Raw genomic sequence first — 18,982 nt, 5'->3', positions numbered from 1 at the left:
TCCTCTCCTCTCGGTGCAGTGTGTACCTTTCTCTCCTCCTTTCTCGACGCAGTGCGCACCTTCCTCTCCTCTCTCGACGTAGTGCGCACCTTCCTCTCCTCTCTCGGTGAAGTGTGTACCTTCCTCCTCTATTGGTGCAGTGTGTACCTTCCTCTCCTCTCAATGCAGTGTGCACCTTCCTCTCCTCTCTCAGTGCAGTGTGTACCTTCCTCTCCTCCTTTCTCGATGCAGTGCGCACCTTCCTCTCCTCTCTTGATGCAGTGCGCACCTTCCTCTCCTCTCTCGGTGCAGTGTGTACCTTCCTCTCCTTTCTCGATGCAGTGCGCACCTTCCTCTCCTCTCTTGACGCAGTGTGCACCTTCCTCTCTCGATGCAGTGCACACCTTCCTCCTCTCTTGACATAGTGCACACTTTCCTCTCCTCTCGGTGCAGTGCACACCTTCCTCTCCTCTCTTGAAGCAGTGTGCACCTTCCTCTCCTCTCGGTGCAGTGTGTACCTTTCTCTCCTCCTTTCTCGACGCAGTGCGCACCTTCCTCTCCTCTCTCGACGTAGTGCGCACCTTCCTCTCCTCTCTCGGTGAAGTGTGTACCTTCCTCCTCTATTGGTGCAGTGTGTACCTTCCTCTCCTCTCAATGCAGTGTGCACCTTCCTCTCCTCTCTCGGTGCAGTGTGCACCTTCCTCTCCTCTCTTGACGCAGTGCGCACCTTCCTCCTCTCTCGATGCAGTGCGCACCTTCCTTTCCTCCTCTTGACGCACTACGTACATTCCTCTCCTCTCTTGGTGCAGTGTGTACCTTCCTCTCCTCCTCTCTCAACACAGTGTGCACCTTCCTTTCCTCCTCTTGATACAGTGCTACATTCCTCTCCTCCTCGGTGCTTGTCTTTTCCACTTTTCCTTATTCCTTTACACACAGCATATCCCCCAAAATGTATACTGAAAATAAGCTATGGTGATTATTGGAAGCAAATTTACATCGAAGGAGGTTAAAATAATGATTTAATCAGAGTTGGGCAGTCTTAAATCTTAAATTCCAGTTGTATGTAAATATTCAAAAACATTTAACCTACTGATGCCTCAATAATATAATTTTATTGCTATCTACCCCACCTTTCTCTACCCTGAAGGGACTCATTGTTAAGATACAACATGAAGATAAAATATTAATTAATTATATCAGTATTCAACAGGCTTTTAAACATTATTACAGTAATTTATATAAGGCTGAACACATATCTCTAGAAGACATTGAGAATAATTTAATTCAGTCTGTTATACCTGCAGCTTTGCTGCATTGCAGGAGTTTAATCGGTAGGGTTGTATTTTATTTTAGGCAGAGAATCTTTGGGCACTGTCCCCTTTGTACCTAAGGAGGGATTGTTCATTGTTGGGCAAGTGTTAAAGTATTTGTCACCAGGCATTGGGCACCGTCCCTCTTCCGCTGGGTTTGTTACAGCACGAGTCTTGTGCTTCATGTTCCATGAGATCTTCTCTGTTCAACTCCTGAAGAGATTTTCCTTTCTTTCTCTGGCAGGTGACTTCTGAACAAGTTCTGCAAAGAACACAGCGTGAGAGCTTTGCCCGAGGAGTGCTCTAAGTCTAAAGTGACTTCAAGATACACAGCAATGACAACAAGAAAAATAAGTAGTAGAAAAATATATTACAAGCTACAACCCTATGCAGTTAAGAGGAGGAAAGAAGATTGTGATGGGAAAAAAAGAGGCTTGGAAAGCGAGCAGAAGGCTACAGCAATAAAAAGACTGTGCTATCTGTGAACCCCTGGCATAATATTTGAATTATAAATATAAAAGAATGGCAAGTCCTCTACCTCCCTATCCGAAATCACGCACAGGGGAGAAGTTGCATCAGTGTATGGAATGTGGGAAACAATTTGATTGGAAAAGTTCTCTTACTAGACATGAACGGACCCACACAGGGGAGAAGCCCTATAAATGCATGGAATGTGGAGGAAGCTTCAGTCAGAGTGGCAGTCTACGTTCCCATCAAAGGACCCACATAGGGGAGAAGCCATATAAATGCATGGAATGTGGAGAAAGCTTCAGTCAGAGTGGCAGTCTACGTTCCCATCAAAGGACCCACATAGGGGAGAAGCCACATAAATGCATGGAATGTGGAAAGAGCTTCAGTCAGAGTGGCCATCTACGTTCCCATCAAAGGACCCACACGGGGGAGAAACCACATAAATGCATAGAATGTGGAGAAAGCTTCAGTCGCAGTGCCAATCTACGTTCCCATCAAAGGACCCACACAGGGGAGAAGCCCTATAAATGCATGGAATGTGGAAAGAGCTTCAGTCAGAGTGGCCATCTACGTTCCCATCAAAGGACCCACACGGGGGAGAAACCACATAAATGCATAGAATGTGGAGAAAGCTTCAGTCGCAGTGACAGCCTACGTTCCCATCAAAGGAAGCACACAGGGGAGAAGCCCTATAAATGCATAGAATGTGGAGAAAGCTTCTGTCAGAGAAGCGGTCTATGTTCCCATAAAATGACCCACACGGGGGAGAAGCCACATAAATGCATGGAATGTGGAGAAAGCTTCAGTCACAGTGGAAGTCTACGTTCCCATCAAAGGAAGCACACAGGGGAGAAGCCACATAAATGCATGGAATGTGGAAAAAGTTTCAGTCAGATTGGCAATCTGCGTTCCCATCAAAGGACCCACACAGGGGAGAAGCCCTATAAATGCATGGAATGTGGAAAGAGCTTCAGTCAGAGTGGCCATCTACGTTCCCATCAAAGGACCCACACGGGGGAGAAACCACATAAATGCATGGAATGTGGAGAAAGCTTCAGTCACAGTGGAAGTCTACGTTCCCATCAAAGGAAGCACACAGGGGAGAAGCCACATAAATGCATGGAATGTGGAAAAAGTTTCAGTCAGATTGGCAATCTGCGTTCCCATCAAAGGACCCACACAGGGGAGAAGCCACATAAATGCATGGAATGTGGACAAAGCTTCAGTCGGAGTGGACATCTACGTTCCCATGAAAGGAAGCACACAGGGGAGAAGCCATATAAATGCATGGAATGTGGAGAAAGCTTCAGTTGGAGTGGCAGCCTACGTTCCCATCAAAGGAAGCACACAGAGGAGAAGCCATATAAATGCATGGAATGTGGAGAAAGCTTCAGTTGGAGTGACAGCCTACGTTCCCATCAAAGGAAGCACACAGGGGAGAAGCCCTATAAATGCATGGAATGTGGAGAAAGCTTCTGTCAGAGAAGCAGTCCATGTTCCCATAAAATGACCCACACGGGGGAGAAGCCCTATAAATGCATGGAATGTGGAGAAAGCTTCCGTCGGAGTGACAATCTACGTTCCCATCAAAGGAAGCACACAGGAGAGAAGCCATATGAATGCATGGAATGTGGAAAGAGCTTCCGTTGGAGTGGCAGTCTACATTCCCATCAAAAGACTCACAGGGGAGATGCCATATAAATGCATAGAATGTGGAGAAGGCTTCAGTCAGAGTGACCATCTGCATTTCCATCAAAGGACCCACACAGGGGAGAAGCCATATAAATGTACCGAATGTGAAAAGAGCTTTAGAAAAAGTTCAGCATACAGTAGACATCACAGAACTCATGTACCTCTAGAGGAGACGGGCCTTTGAGTTTCCGAGCTCTCTCTAAAAAAGCACTGCAAGGAAAGAGGAAGGCCAGCACCTTGCTCTCTCTCCCCCAGAACTGCAGTTTGTGTGGCCTTGGCTGACGACTACTGGGAGCAGGTGTCACTCAGAGGGGCTCTTTTCTCAGGATTGCAGCAAGCTTCGAACTTCGGCCAAGAGCTCGAACACTGTTTCCATCCTAAATACCTTGGTGTCACCTTAGATCGAACACTAACATATAGGAAACACTGCATGAACACCAAGCACAAAGTAGCTGCGCGCAACAACATCCTGCGGAAAATGACTGGCAACGCATGGGGTGCAGACCCACAATTAATAAGAACATCAGCCCTGGCCTTGTCTTTCTCAACTGCTGAGTCTGCCTGTCCTGTCTGGCACAAGTCTGCCCATGCAAAGCACTGAACGAAACATGCAGAATCATCACGGGATGCCTTAAACCTACACCTGTTGATAAACTCTACAAGTTAGCTGGCATTGCTCCTCCTGACGTGCGACGGGAAGTTGCTGCTAATGGTGAGAGAAATAAGGTCGAACATTGTGAAAGCCACCCACTGCATGACTATCAGCCTCCTCCCACCAGACTCAAATCAAGGAAGGGCTTCATGAGAACCACCACTCCTCTTGATGTTCCTCCAGCAACAGCAAGGGTGTCCCTCTGGGCAGCTAAACCTGGCAATCCCAACTGGATGACCCCCCATGAGGGTCTTCCTTCCTCCAGGGGCAAACCAAGAATGGGCAACTTGGAAGTCCCTGAACAGACTCAGAAGCGGAGTGGGCAGATCTAAAGACAACTTGGCAAGATGGCACTACCTGGAGGAATCCTCCACCTTGTGTGACTGTGGAGCAGAACAAACAACTCCGCATATGTATGCTAGCCCACAATGCCCTGCCTCATGTACGGAGGAGGAGTTGTCTAAAGCTACGGACAATGCGGTTGCTATTGCCCGCTTTTAGTCCAAAACTATTTAGTTGCTTGTGATTTCCTTTTTTTCATCATTTTAAAATGAAATTGTTTGCAATGCTTTTTGACACGAAATAAATAAAGCAAGCTTCGAAGGGATTCACCTAACTTCCTCCCCAAGGAGACCCATCGCAGGCTTCTATGATGATCTGTGAACATTTGCTGAAATGCGCAGCAGCTGAGATCTCGGGATAAAAGGTTCTGAAAAAGAATGGCTCTTTGGTTGCAGATAACATCATATCTTCATACTCCTTACTCATGTCTTGGCTCTGCTTCATTCAACGGCATTGAATGTTTGCTGTGCATGTGTATTGTGTGGACTGTGATCTGCCCTGAGTCCCTTTGGGGAGATAGAGCGGAATATGAATAAAGTGTTGTTATTATTATTATTATTATTTTGGGCTCTAGTTCTGTACCTGTAACCTTTTTCTGGACTTTGTTGTATACTGAATCATTGACTCTAAATTCTGGACTGACGTCCTGGTTTCGTTTATGGACTGGACTTTGTTTGTATCCCTGACTTGCTGGCTTGATTTTGGGACTCTAAATTCGGTTTGCACTCTTGATATCTTGGTTGTTATTTGATGAAATCTGCTTAATGAACTCTTGGCATATGACTATTGGTCTGTATCCTTGGGTCTTGTTTATTTTTGCTCCTGACCTGGATCTGCAGTACTCGACTTGTCTGCATTAATTGGACTCTTGACCTGCACTTGTGTTCCTTGTTCCTTCGACTGTGTTGCTCCAATTGCATTATTTTTAGCCCAGTGGTTTCCAACTAGGGATCAGCTGACCAGGGACCACTCTCCAACATTAGTACCAAAAGGGTTACGAATCAGTTTTTGGTCAACTTTAGATTCGGTTTGGTTATTTGGGGTGATGATTAAGAAAATGGCATTGGATAGACCACATCAGCTCTAGTTCCTGATACAGAACACATGCCACCCAGTAGTCGCCATCTGCTCGCCCACAGAAAACCATATTCAATAAACCTCGGCACTATAAGAGGGTTTTGCGAGACTACTCGCTCTCATCGCAATGGTGTAGTAATGGTGAGGCCATGGACCCTATTTAAGCTCTTCCGGACCATTGGTGGCCCACGGACCACAGGTTGGCAACCACTGTTTTAGCCGGACCAAAGACTTCAGTTTTCCTGTAAGTTAATATGGTCTTGGCTTATCTTGTGTTTGTTTAATAAACCTCAGAGTTTATACTAGGAGAGCCCTGGAACAAGAGACCATCACGCTTCATGTGCAATTATCATTGCTTACAGTGAATCATTTTTGGTATTTGGGACTGTTTAATCCCCACCTTTGGCAAAGGGTCCATTAGGATACACAACATATCTCCCTAACTGCAGGGAATGGAAGGCAAAGAATGATGACAACGACTGATGTACATTCATGAATCAGTTCAGATGGACACATTAACTAAATTGATGAAGTATAGAGTACAGAACAGTATTGAAAGGAGATAAACAGATAATCATATAGTGAGTGAGAGGTTTCTAGACTGTGGTGTGGGGTCCATTAATTTTGTTCTTATTGTGCAAAGTGTGTGTCCTTGTTCCCTTTATATTTGTTAAGTAGTCCTTTTTTTTAAAAGGTACCAAAATTATAATTTGTGTAAAAAAAATTAAATGCCAAAATTGTAATTTGTGTAAAAAAAATTAAATGCCAAAATTGTAATTTGTGTAAATATGCTTTGATTTGTTTTTCTTTTTCTGTGTTTGAATAAAATGTTTTTTTTAAATAAAATGTGATAGAGCAGCTTTAAAAAGCCAATGTGATTCTAGGCTGTACCAATGGGAGCATGATGTCTAGATCCGAGTAAGTTTTAGTTGACTCTGTGTCCAGTTCTGAGCAGCTCAATTCAAGCAAGAGTTTGGGATGCTAGAATGTGTCCAGAGAAGGACTCTAGGGAATGGCTGAGGGAGATGAGTGTGTTTAGTTTGGAGGGGAAAAAGGCCGACGGGACAAGAGAGTCGATAATTGGAAGCATGTCCCATTGAGGAGAAAAGGGCAAGGAATAGCAAACACAGAGCTACAGCTGAGTGTATTGTTCTTTTCAAACAATTAAACATTCATCTTCTAAGTCTAAACGTTAGCAAGGTCATTGAAAAGTAGAGTCCAGCAGTCTCGAAAGTTTAGGACTCCCATGCTTAGGCTTCAGGACTAGTATTCAGGACTAAAGTTGGTTGTGGAACGCCCTCCCAAATGATGCCAGGGAGGCTCCCTCTCCTATCTTTCCGCAGGAAAGTTAAGACCTGGTTGTGGGACCAGGCTTTCAAGCAAGAGCAGCAGCATCAATCACTACCACACCTTTTAGAACTCAATGACAGACCCAGTTTTTAGACTCCAAATGTGCCAGTTGTATATTTATATGAATACTAGCTGTGCCCGGCCACGCGTTGCTGTGGCGAAGTCTGGTGGTCTGGGAAATAAAGTATTGAGGAATTGGTGGTAGTTAAGGTCAAGGGTCAAGGTTTTCTCCTGACGTTAAGTCCAGTCGTGTCTGACTCTGGGGGTTGGTGCTCATCTCCATTTCTAAGCCGAAGAGCCGGCGTTGTCCGTAGACTCTTCCAAGGTCATGTGGGCGGCATGACTTCATGGAGCTCCGTTACCTTCCCGCCGGAGCAGTACCTATTCAACTACTCTCATTTGCGGGTTTTCGAACTTTAGGGTTGGCAGAAGCTGGGACTAACAGTGGGGGCTCTCTCCGCTCCCCCAATTCAAACCTGTGGCCTTTCGGTCCAGAAGTTCAGCAGCTCAGCGCTTTAACACGCTGCACCATCAAGGGATATTATTTCCTAAAGGTTGTGAATATACAATATTTTTGATTTTTTTGTCTGTTGGAGGCAAGTATGAATGCTGCAATTAGGGAAAATGATTAGCATGTAATGGCCTTGCAGCTTTAAAGCCTGGCTGTTTCCTCCCTGAGTGAATTTTTTGTTGGGAGGTGTTATCTGGCCCTGATTGTTTCCTTTCTGGAATTCCCTTGTTTTCAGAGTGGTGTTTGCGATATTTTATGTGCTTCTACTGTCTGTGGCCCTCAGAAAACAGAGAATTTGCCAGACTTTGTTGGGAGATGTTAGCTGGCCCTGGTTGTTTCCTGTGTGGAATTCCCCTGTTTTCAGAGTGTTGTTCTTTATTTAGTGATTTTAGAGATTGTATTGTTCTGTTTTATTATACCACAGTAATTTTTATATATTCAGATTTCAGTGTTTTTGAATAGTTGGAGCCAGATTGTATTCATTTTCACAGTTCACAGCAAAACAATAATAATAATAATAATAGTAATAATAATGACTTTGGTAATACACACTGCTTCACTCCCTTCTCAGCTTCTTTTCTGGAAGAATCCTTTCTTGGGAGGTGTTAGCTGGCCCTGATTGTTTCCTTTGTGGAATTTCCAATTTCCCTGCTTTCAGATGTTGCTCTTTATTTACTGTCCTGGTTTTAGAGATTACATTGTTCTGTATTATTCTATCACAGTAATTATTTCATATTACAGTAGAATCTCACTTATCCAACATTCGCTTATCCAATGTTCTGGATTATCCAACGCAGTCTGCCTTTTAGCAGTCAATGTTTTTGTAGTCAGTGTTTTAAATTCATTGTGATATTTTGGTGGTAAATTTGTAAATACAGTAATTACTACATAGCATTACTGCGCTGGAACTACTTTTTCTGTCAAATTTGTTGTATAACATGATGTTTTGGTGCTTAATTTGTATAATGATGACCTAATTTGATGTTTAATCAGCTTTTCCTGAATCCCTTCTTATTATCCAACATATTCACTTATCCAACGTTCTGCCGGCCTGTTTATGTTGGATAAGTGAGACTCTACTGTATATTGATAATGTTATATTGTCTGCTTAAAACTGGATTATATGAGGCCCCTTTTACACAGCTGGATAAAATGCACACTGAAGTAGATTATATGGCAGTGTGGAGTCAAGATAATCCAGTTCAAAGCAGATAATCTGTATTTTATAGGCAGTGAGGAAGAAGCCTGAGGCCTAACTGTGCCTGTCCCCTGGGCTGAGTAGGTTGCTAGGAGACCAAGTGGACGGAGCTTATACTTCAAACTGGCAGCAATTGGATTTTTTTTTTTTTTCGTGTCAGGAGCAACCGGAGTTGCTTCTGGAGTGAGAGAATTGGCCGTCTGCAATGACGTTGCCCAGGGGACGCCCGGATGTTTTGATGTTTTATCATCCTTATGGGAGGCTTCTCTCAAGTCCCCGCATGGAGCTGGAGCTGATAGAGGGAGCTCATCCGCACTCTCCCCGGGTGGGATTCGAACCTGGCAGCTTTCAGGTCAGCAACCCAACCTTCAAGTTACGAGGCTTTTATCCCCTAGGCCACCGGGGGCTCCAGCAATTGGATAAAAACTATTATTCCTCTCCCTGTAATTAAGACTTTATTTTTTTTTCTTTTTGTTGTATCAACCTTAGAGCAGTGGATGATGGGTTGTCAAATTTCGAGGTTGGGGGCCCTGTAATTTTGTTGTTTTGTCCGCTGCCCTGATGCCATTAGGAATGTTTAATGTATTTAATTTTAATTGATTGAATGAGCTGTATTATATTTATATACGTGTTTTATTGTAAGCCGCCCTGAGTCCCCTATTGGGTGAGAAGGGCGGGATACAAGTACAGTAGAGTCTCACTAATCCAAGCCTCGCTTATCCAAGCCTCTGGATAATCCAAGCCATTTTTGTAGTCAATGTTTTCAATATATCGTGATATTTTGGTGCTAAATTCGTAAATACAGTAATTACAACATAACATTACTGCGTATTGAACTACTTTTTCTGTCAAATTTGCTGTATAACATGAAGTTTTGGTACTTAATTTGTAAAATCATAACCTAATTTGATGTTTAATAGGCTTTTCCTTAATCCCTCCTTATTATCCAAGTTGTTCGCTTATCCAAGCTTCTGCCGGCCCGTTTAGCTTGGATTAGTGAGACTCTATTGTATTGTAATAAATAAATAAAGTCTTTCCTGCTCCTCTGGGGCCTTCACAAGACATTTGATATATATATAATATTAATACAGCATACCCTGAAATATCACTCGTTTATTGAAAGGTTTAAGTTTGATAAAGTTTGGGGTACAGTTGCAAGGTCCTCCTGAGGCTTTCGGGAGCTTCGAACTCTGGGCCCTCTGAAACAACAACAATAATAATAATAATAATAATAATAATCTTTATTTGTATTCCGTCCTATCTCCCCAAGGGAACTCGGGGCGTCTTCCAACATACAACGGCAAATATTCAATGTCTCTGTTAAACAAATAAATACTGACATAAAATCCCAGAGAAACCCTGCTTATGAAAACAACATTCAAATCTCACATCAAATTAAAGCCAATAAATTAAACTACGCCTAGTCAAACGAAATTGCATAATAACGTAAAATCTAAACAAACATCCGCCTTAATTTAAAACAGCTAACTAGCGGTCACAAAACAGTGTGAGTTGGTTGTCTAGTCAAACGATGGTCATTGGGCTGGCGAAATGGTTCCCAACCAAGGGCTTGGGACTGATCTCTCGTTACCTTCTCCGCCGCCTCCTCTCCATAGGCTCGTGGGCATAGGTAGGTAGGTCTTGAGTTGCATTTTGAAGGAGAGGAGGGAGGGGCCAGCTTCATTTCTTGAGGGAGGGGCTTCCAGAGGTGGGGGCGGCCACGGAGAAGGCCTCTCTCTCTCTCGTTCCCACCAGCCCTACTTGGGATGGGGGTGGGACCGAGAGCAGGGCCTCCTCCTCCTCTGCTGACCGCACTTCCCAGGCTGGTTTGTAAGAGGAGATGCGATCGGTCAAGTAGCCTCGACCCAAACCGTTTCGGGCTTTAAAGGTAGTGACCAGCACTGTGTATGTAGCCCGGAAGCAGAGCGGCTGTCAGTAGAGCTGCCATCCATGGAAGTGCATCTGCCCCTGAAGGGGCTCCTGTCAGTCACTCTGAACCAGCTGAATCTTCCGAACTGTCTCCAAAGGCAGCCCCAGGCAGAGAGCGTGGCAGTAGTCCAAGCGGGGTGCGACTGAGGCTGGACTGCCATGGCCGGATCTGGCGTCTCAAGGGATGGGCGCAGCTGGCGCAGAAGTCTCAATGATGGGAGCTGTAGTCCCCATCCCTGGTGCCAGGCCCTTCTGCAGGGATTGTGGTGGGAGTTGTAGTCCAAGGGAGGCCTTCCCTCCACTCTCCCAGGCCCACTCCTTCCCATTTCTCACTTCCACTCCCAGAGGCCTCTGCTGCCTTGAGCCAAGGGCCAAGGGGGTTCTGGGGGATGGAGTCCCAGGAGATGGGAGGGAGGGAAGGAAGCCAGCCCAAGAGGCCTCTTCTCCGTCCGCCTGCCTGCCTGCCTGCCTGGCTCCCCCTTTGCAGCCTGTTCTTTGAAGGCTAAGCCCCGCCCCTCTATGGGCGCCTCCTCGTGGCCGCCATGTCCAGTCCGGGCGGAAGTCGAGCGAGAGGGAGGCCTCCGCTTCCCAGAGAGGCGGGAGGGGAGGAGAGCGCGACGCCCTTCCCTCTGAGCTCACTTCCGGAGGGAGGAGCGGGGCCTTGTCCTGGGCGCCCTCCCTTCCAGGCCTGGGCCTCGCGTGGGCCTCCTTTCCCGCCCTGCCTGCCTGCCTTCATCCGGGTGTTTGGGCCTGGCCTCCCTCAGGGCCTCCCTCCTCGGAGCGGACTCCTCTCCTCCCTCCCTCCGGTGAGTGTGGCCAGGCCTGTGAAAGAGTGAGAAAGAACGCTTTCGGTGAGTGTGTTTTTTGCCGTGTTGCAGCCTGCCTCGAGCCATGAGCACAAACAGGCCAGACAGAAACATTATTGTTTTGTGTTATTTTATTGTGTCAGAAGAGAACTGAGGGAAGTCGCCTCTGGTGGAGCCCCCGGTGGCGCAACAACAACAACAACAACAAAACTTTATTTATATACCGCTCTATCTCCAATAAGGATTTACACAGTGCACGGTTTACACAGTGCAGTGGGTTAAAGCCTTGTGACTTGAAGGTTGCGTTGCTGACCTGAAGGTTGCTGGTTCAAATCCAACCCGGGGAGAGCATGGATGAGCTCCCTCTGTCAGCTCCAGCTCCATGCGGGGACATGAGAGAAGCGTCCTAAAAGGATGGTAAAAACATGAAAACATCCGGGCCTCCCCTGGGCAACGTCCTTGCAGATGGTCAATTCTCTCACACCAGTAGTGACTTGCAGTTTCTCAAGTCACTCCTGACATGGAAAAAACCAAGTCACTTCTGGTGTGAGAGAAGCAGCCATCTTCAAAGACATTGCCAGGGGACGCCCGAATGTGTTACCCTCCTGAGGGAACTTCTCTCATGTCCCCGCATGGGAAGCTAAAGCTGACAGATGGGAGCTCACTCCGTCTAGCGGATTCAAAGCGCCAACCTTCAGGTCAGCAGTCTAGCCACTGTGCCACCATGGCTCCTGTTGCTTTGACTATTTCCAGACTTTTTATATTGATGACACTCTTTTTCAAATGGATCATTCGGAACACAATGATTCAGCTTTACTAGGAAATTGGAGGTTAAACCAAGCCCTTCTGAGAATTATAGACAGATACTTAAACTGAAATAACAGAATGTATGGGAATGCAATGTATAGTATCTCATGGAAACCTGTGGATACGGAGGTCTGACTGCATGCTGTGATTCTTCCTTGTTTGTATTCAGATTTCTCTAGCTTTAAAGCATGTCCCATGGATCTTCCACCCCCCAAAAAACCATAGGAATAATGTCTCTGAGCAGTTAGGAATATTTGGGGACACGTTCTTTTCCCTCCTTGGGGTGCCCTTTCCTCAGCGCCAGCCAAAGGGAACCATACTCTGTTGTGAGGATGAGGAAGAGGGCCTTCTCTTCAGTGACCTCCCCCCTTGTGCATTGCCCTCCCCCTCAAAGCCCACCCGATGCAGATGTTGATGGAATTCCAGCCTCCAGGTCTTTCAGGTTGCTGTAACTTTTACATTATTCAACTTTTGAATTGTTTCGTTGTTTAGTATGGTCTTGGATTCTTTAAATTTTAATCTCAAAATGCTTAAACCGATTTGACTGTAGGCTACTCATAAATCTTATGATATTTGGTTTTGATTTTTTGTGTGTGACTTGAGAAACTGCAAGTCGTTTCTAGTGTGAAAGAATTGGCCATCTGCAAGGACGTTGCCCAGGGGATGCCCAAATGTTTGATTTTTTTATCATCTTGTGAGAGGCTTCTCTCGATGAAAAGCTGAAGCTGACAGACGGAGCTCACCAGATTTGAACTGCTGACCTTTCAGCCAGCACAGTCATTGTCTCTTTGCCCTTTCAGTTGGTAATTATTTTTTCGCTTACCCCATCTCCGAATCTCCCAGTTAATACTGCATCACTTCATTATCTACCTCATTAGAATTTTAATTGTATACTCCTCGCACCTTTGCCCAGTTCTCTTATTATTTTAAATCACTGTTTTGCTCTTATATGGTGGTTTTTATTTAATTATTACATTACTGTCTGAAATGGTGTTTTATTCTATTTAAATTTTCTTGCAGATGCTTTTCTTTTTGTTCTGTATGTATTTTATCCTAATTTACTGTGGTTATTGGGGCATGGCCCCATGTTAGCTGGCCCAAGTCCCTGCGTGGAGATGGAGGAGGGGTATAATAATAATAATAATAATTATTATTATTATTGGGCTGGCATGGACGGGGAGAGTCCAATACAAAAGAGTTCTCAACCAAGGGCTCGGTACTGATCTCTCATTGTCTAATCCTCCTCCTCTCCATGTGCTAGTGCAGGGGTCCTCAAACTTTTTAAGTGGAGGGCCGGTTCATGGTCCCTCAGACTGTAGAGGGGCCGAATTATCATTTAAAAGCAAAAACAAACAAATTCCTATGCACACTGCACATGTCTTATTTGTAGTGCAAAAAAACCCCCAATAACAATTATTTGTTTGTTTGTTTGTTTGTTTACTACATTTATACCCCACCCACTCTCATCCCAAAGGGGACTCAGAGCAGTTTCCAGGTTGTATGTACATACAATATATTATATTATTAGCATAGCACAATATTAGCATTATATATTACTATATTGTACTATACCACTATACTGTAATATTATTAATAATATTACATTTAATATATAATATATAATTAATATTATTATATTGCATTACTATTAGTATTATATTGTATTACATTATAATATTATTATCAATATTATATGTATATAGGTACACAATATACGATATTATTACCATAGCACAATATTAGTAAATGAAAGAACAATACAATACAATATTTAAAAATAAAAACAATTTTAACCTACATAATCCTACCAGGATTTCAATGGGAAATGTGGGCCTGCTTCTGGCCAATGAGATAGTCAAGTTTATTAGGATTGTTGTTGTTGTTGTGAGCCTTCAAGTCATTTCAGACTTTGGGCGAGCCTAAGTCTAAAACTATGGGCGGGGGCCTGGTAAATGACTTTGGAGGGCCGCATCCGGCCCCGGGCCTTAGTTTGGGGACCCCTGTGCTAGTGGGTGTAACTAGGTCTTCAGTTGTTTTTTGAAGGAGAGGAGGAAGAGGGCCAGCTTTATTTCTTTAGGAAGGGATCTCCAGAGGTGGGGGGCAACCATGGAGAAGATCTTCTCTCTCTTTCTTCCGTTCCCACCAGCTATACTTGAGATGAGGGTGGGATCAAGAGCAAGGCTGGTTTGTAAGAAGAGATGCAATCGGTCAAATAGCCTGGACCTGAGCCATTAAGGGCTTTAAAGGTAATGACTAGCACTTTGTATTTAGCCTGGAAGCAGACTGGCAGCCAATGGAGCTGCCACACCATGGGAGTGGATCTCTCCCTGTACGGAGCTCCTGTTAGCAGTCTGGCCGCCGATCTCTGAACCCGTTGAAGCTTCTGAACTATCTTCAAAGGCAGCCCCATGCAGAGCGTTGCTGTAGTCCAAGCATATTTCTACAAAATATGTATATGAAAACATGCCGAACAAAGATTAAAATATAGAGAGCACAAGACGTGCGTTTTCATTGTATTGGGCCCTCTCTCTCCTCTGCAGCAGGAGAAAACGAGGTCCCCACATCTTGACTTTCTTTAAGAAATTATTCAGAAGTAAAGAATATAGTGTGTGTGTCTATGCAGATTTTGTATTGTACAGTATAGCACTAAAACCTCTACATCTAACAAAAATCTAAAACCCACAAAGCTAAGGCTCCTTCTACACTGCCAAATAATTCAGGTGATCAAAGCGGACAATCCACGTGATCTGATTGCAACAGGATTATCTTAGTCCACACTGCCATACATTCCAGTTCAAAGCAGATAGTGTGGGATTTTATTCAGCTGTGTGGAAGGAGCCTATGTCTCTCTCTGTCCCTCACGGAAAGACTTTAGCATGCTGAAACAGACCGATGGCTATGTGTCTGCTTAGCAAGGCCTGCACTTTCTGCCCAAAGGCCGACAAAGGAAAGAGGAAAAGCATTGTTTGCCAGCTGCAGGCCTTTGCAGCCTCAAACAAAGCTTTATTTGAAAAGTATGGGCACAGGTTACTACTGCAGTGAGTTATTTAGATCTGAATGTTGATGATGGTGGTGGTGGTGGTGATAATAAACTATTTCTATTCTGCCCTATCTCCCCAAAGAGACTCAGGGCGGATTCCAACAAACAACAGCATACATTCAATGCCTTCAAAAAAACAAATACATATTGGCATAAAATCCCAAGAAGCACCCACATATTAATTCTATTAATAAGACTTATAATTAAGACTTATAAACAACATCTGAAAATGGGTTGCTGTGAGCTTTTCGCCCTGTATGGCCATGTTCCAGTAGCATTCTCTACTGATGTTTCGCCTGCATCTGTGGCTGGCATCTTCAGAGGTCTGTTGGAAGGCAAGTAGGGTGTATGTATACCTTGGAAAAATGTCCAGGGTGGGACAAAGAACCCTTGTGTGATGAAGCAAGAGTGAATGTTGCAGTTAGCAAGCTTGAATAGCACTGAGTAGCTATGAAGCTGCAAAATCAATCAGTAGGGGTATTGATTTTGCAGCTTCATAGCTACTCAGCGCTCTTCAAGCTTGGTAATTGCAACATTCACACTTGCTTCACACCAGTGGTTCCCAACCCATGAAAGTGAGACCTAAAATAGGGTCTGTGGCCAGGGGTGCGTACCACCGTTGGAGGAGAGGGAGAGAAGGGAGGAAGCCAGCGCCGTTGCCCTCGCCCTATCGCAGCTTCCTTGATGCCTTTGGAGGGGAGCGCGCGAGAGAGAGAAGAAGGAGAGTCCCCCAAAGTAACTACTACTACTACTACTACTACTACTACTACTTATTATTATTATTATTATTATTATTAGCTCCTATTGCCAAACACAAGAGTTGTAATGGGAAAGTAGCCCTTTGTAAGACCCCGTTTAGTCCTCCAAAGTTGTTGTTGTTATTGTTATTATTACTACTATTGTTATTGTTATTATTAAATTTATTTATTTATTTATTACAATATTTATATCCCACCCTTCTCACCCAACAGGGGACTCAGGGCGGCTTACAATAAAACAGACATATAAAAACAGTACAATACACTATAAATCAGTTAAAAAATTAACTTACATATAACATTCATAAAATGCATTTATAAAATATAGATAGGAACAGTTTATTGGGTCACACACTCCGCCTTTTGTTTTTTTCCCAACCTCAGCCCCCTCCCCTTCTTTTTTTTAACGTGAGTATTAACAAAATCCATGGATAATAACACAGCCCAACCAAAAAAATTTTTTTGGTGTCTTTCTTTTTAGGCCTGTTCCGGGGGTTATTTGAGGTGCTGATTCAGAAAATTGCCTTGGATAGATCACATCAGCTCTAGATTATGAATTATGGGTTTTCTGTGGGCGAGCATGTTGTGTACACTTTTCAAACAAAGGTTCTTTTTATTGCAGTTTTCATTGTGAGGGGGTATATCAAAACTTTTACAGAACTTTTATACGAAGAACGACATTGGACATACAGATTTTATGTAACTACATTGGATTCACAAACAACTTACTGTTACACTGCCTAACCAAAAAAAAAAAAGAGGAATTACATTTTTACTCAGCATTCACACCATATATCCACATATTCATTCATTCTCATCCATCCAAATATTACCCTATCCTTTTCTCCCTCCTTGGAGAAGAACACCTGTTAGGCCAGACCCAGCTTCCCTGAAGCCTGCCAACGCACAGTTCCAAAACTTCCATAAACCCAAAATGCCAAAACTCCAAAATGCCAAGGATCAGATCCCTGTTTTCCATACAGCAGAACCTGACTCCCTGCAACGTAAAATGACTCCAAAACACACTCCTTCCTCTTCCCTTGAGAAAGGGAGGCATACAACATCTCTGTCCTTCCCGTGGACCAGAGCATGGCGGGTAAACAGCTCTGCTGTCTGACACAATTTCTGGAATGTCACGTGGTCACTTATATAGCAATATTTAGCGGATGTTCCAAAATTGTAATGAATGATAGACATCTTTCATCCTGGAATATCCTGATTCCATCTCAGTTTCTTGGCCAGATGTTGACTCTTCATGATCGATGTTAGCCTTGTGTTGACTTCCTTCTTAACATTGTAAACATTGATCTTATCTTTGTCACAGTTCTTATCACGCTTTACTTTTTCAGTTCTTGTTAGCAGGTTTTAATTACAGTCCAGCAAACAGGTAGTTAATTATTTAGTTATTGTGGGCCTTAATCTTTTTGAATGGTGTCTCCAAAATTATTGACTCTCATTCATTCATTCTTTCATTGAATTCCATTCAACCCATATTTCATATCAAATCTTCACATTATATTTCTTGTGACAAGCAGATGGTGACTACTGGGTGGCGGATGTCTTGTATCAGAAACTAGAGCTGATGTGGTCTATCCAGTGCAAATAACCAAACCGACTCTAATGTTGACCAAAAACTGATTTGTAACCCTTTTGGTACTTATGTTGGAGAGCGGTCCCCGGTCTAAGTGGTCCCTGGTCAAGTGGGTCCTGGTCAAAAAAAAAAAAAGGTTGGGAACCACTGCACTTGACAGATGGCACAAGTGATTGCAAATGGAAGCCTAACCAAGCCATGTGAAATTCAAAAAGGGATTTCTGGAATAAGGATTTAAAAAAATAGAATTATAATATGAGAAAAGAGTAAATATAGAGAGGTCTAGAGGGTGAAGCGTATGACATTAGCTTTCTTTGTGACTAGATTGGGATAGCCCGGAAAGAGGTTGCAGCTAAAAGCAATGTTACATGGAAATGGAGTCTGTATAAATAGGAGCACCAGTGGAAACGAAGAGGGCCTTCTCTTCTGCGGTCTCCCCATTATGGGATGCCCTCCTCTTCAAAGCCCATCTAACGCAGATGGTGATGTCATTCTAGTCTTCAGGTCTGCATTATCATGCTTTTAAAAAAAATTACAACTCATGGGCCATTCATAAGAAAAGTTTAAAACAGTAAAACCTAAACAATTGTGTTTCGGGAACACAAGCTAATGGTTTTAAACAACCAATTTTTGAAAACAGACACATCACACTGTGGAGCTGGAGGTAATACGTGAAGCCTAGGTTGGCTGCAACACATCCACTGCCCCCCCCCCCCAATTCATGAGCAAAGGAATGGAGGTAAGGATGTAAGTCCTGTCTGGAGGCAGGAAGAGGAGGGCAGAGGGGCCTGCAAAGAAAGGAGGGGAGGACGGACGGAGGGGAGGACGGACAGAGCGATGAAGCAGAAGGCTCAAAAAGACACACAGAGGAAGAACCCCTGCAGCCTCAGAAAAGGTAGCGAAAACACATAAAAACTGTTTGAGTGGGCCACGAAAAAAGAACTAATAAAAGACTGTATGGTGAAATGGGCTCAAAATGTCAGTCATCAGATTCAACTAAAAAGTTGGGAGTAAGTCTGGAATCAGACCCTTAAATATACATATTCATATGATTTGAGAGAGAATTGGCTAAAAATGTTGGAAATGCAAACAACAGACGGGCACTTTCTTTCACCTATGTTGGACTTGTCCGAAAGCCCAACTATTTTAGAAAGATGTAAATGAAGCCATACAATCAATCCTCAAGATAAAGATTAAAAAAGAACCTGAATATTTTTATTGGGTATGTTAGATCTAGATCATGATAAAAAATAAAGAGATCCTATTGAATTTCTTGGTAACGGCTGCCAGGACAACATACGCCAGGAAGTGGAGACAAAGTGAGATTCCGAAAAAAGAAGACTGGTTGAACAAAGTCACAGAGATCATGAATATGGACAGACTTACCTATTGGCTATCTCCAAACCAAGGACTACCAAAGAAAGAAACCAATTGGGATCTGGTAAAGGATTTTTAAAAACAGTTTAAAT

The 18,982-nt window shown here is 43.8% G+C and overlaps 2 protein-coding genes across 4 annotated transcripts in view; both read left to right on the top strand.

Moving 5' to 3' along the window:
• Window positions 1–18,982, top strand: part of LOC103277494 (zinc finger protein 84) — a 151,977-nt gene that overhangs the window by 19,898 nt on the left and 113,097 nt on the right. For 2 of the 3 annotated variants that reach the window (XM_062972753.1, XM_062972752.1), the window contains one exon: window positions 1,534–6,310. The exons of the other annotated variant lie outside the window; for it this stretch is intronic. In XM_062972753.1, the coding sequence (XP_062828823.1) occupies window positions 1,812–3,461 (1,650 nt within the window). In that variant the 5' untranslated portion in view covers window positions 1,534–1,811 and the 3' untranslated portion in view covers window positions 3,462–6,310. Of the gene's footprint in view, window positions 1–1,533; window positions 6,311–18,982 lie in introns of those variants that run through there. 3 annotated transcript variants of the gene reach the window in all.
• LOC134296839 (zinc finger protein 239-like) overlaps window positions 9,475–18,982 on the top strand; it is a 40,449-nt gene continuing 30,941 nt past the window's right edge. The window contains exon 1 of the mRNA XM_062972746.1: window positions 9,475–11,317. The gene's annotated coding sequence lies outside the window, so the exon portion shown is untranslated. The remainder of the gene's footprint in view (window positions 11,318–18,982) is intronic.

The sequence above is a fragment of the Anolis carolinensis genome, chromosome 2, assembly GCF_035594765.1.
Source record: "Anolis carolinensis isolate JA03-04 chromosome 2, rAnoCar3.1.pri, whole genome shotgun sequence".
Taxonomy (NCBI): Eukaryota; Metazoa; Chordata; class Lepidosauria; order Squamata; family Dactyloidae; genus Anolis; species Anolis carolinensis.
The sequence above is the reverse complement of the archived record's forward strand: the minus strand, read 5'-3'. Positions and strand labels throughout refer to the sequence as shown.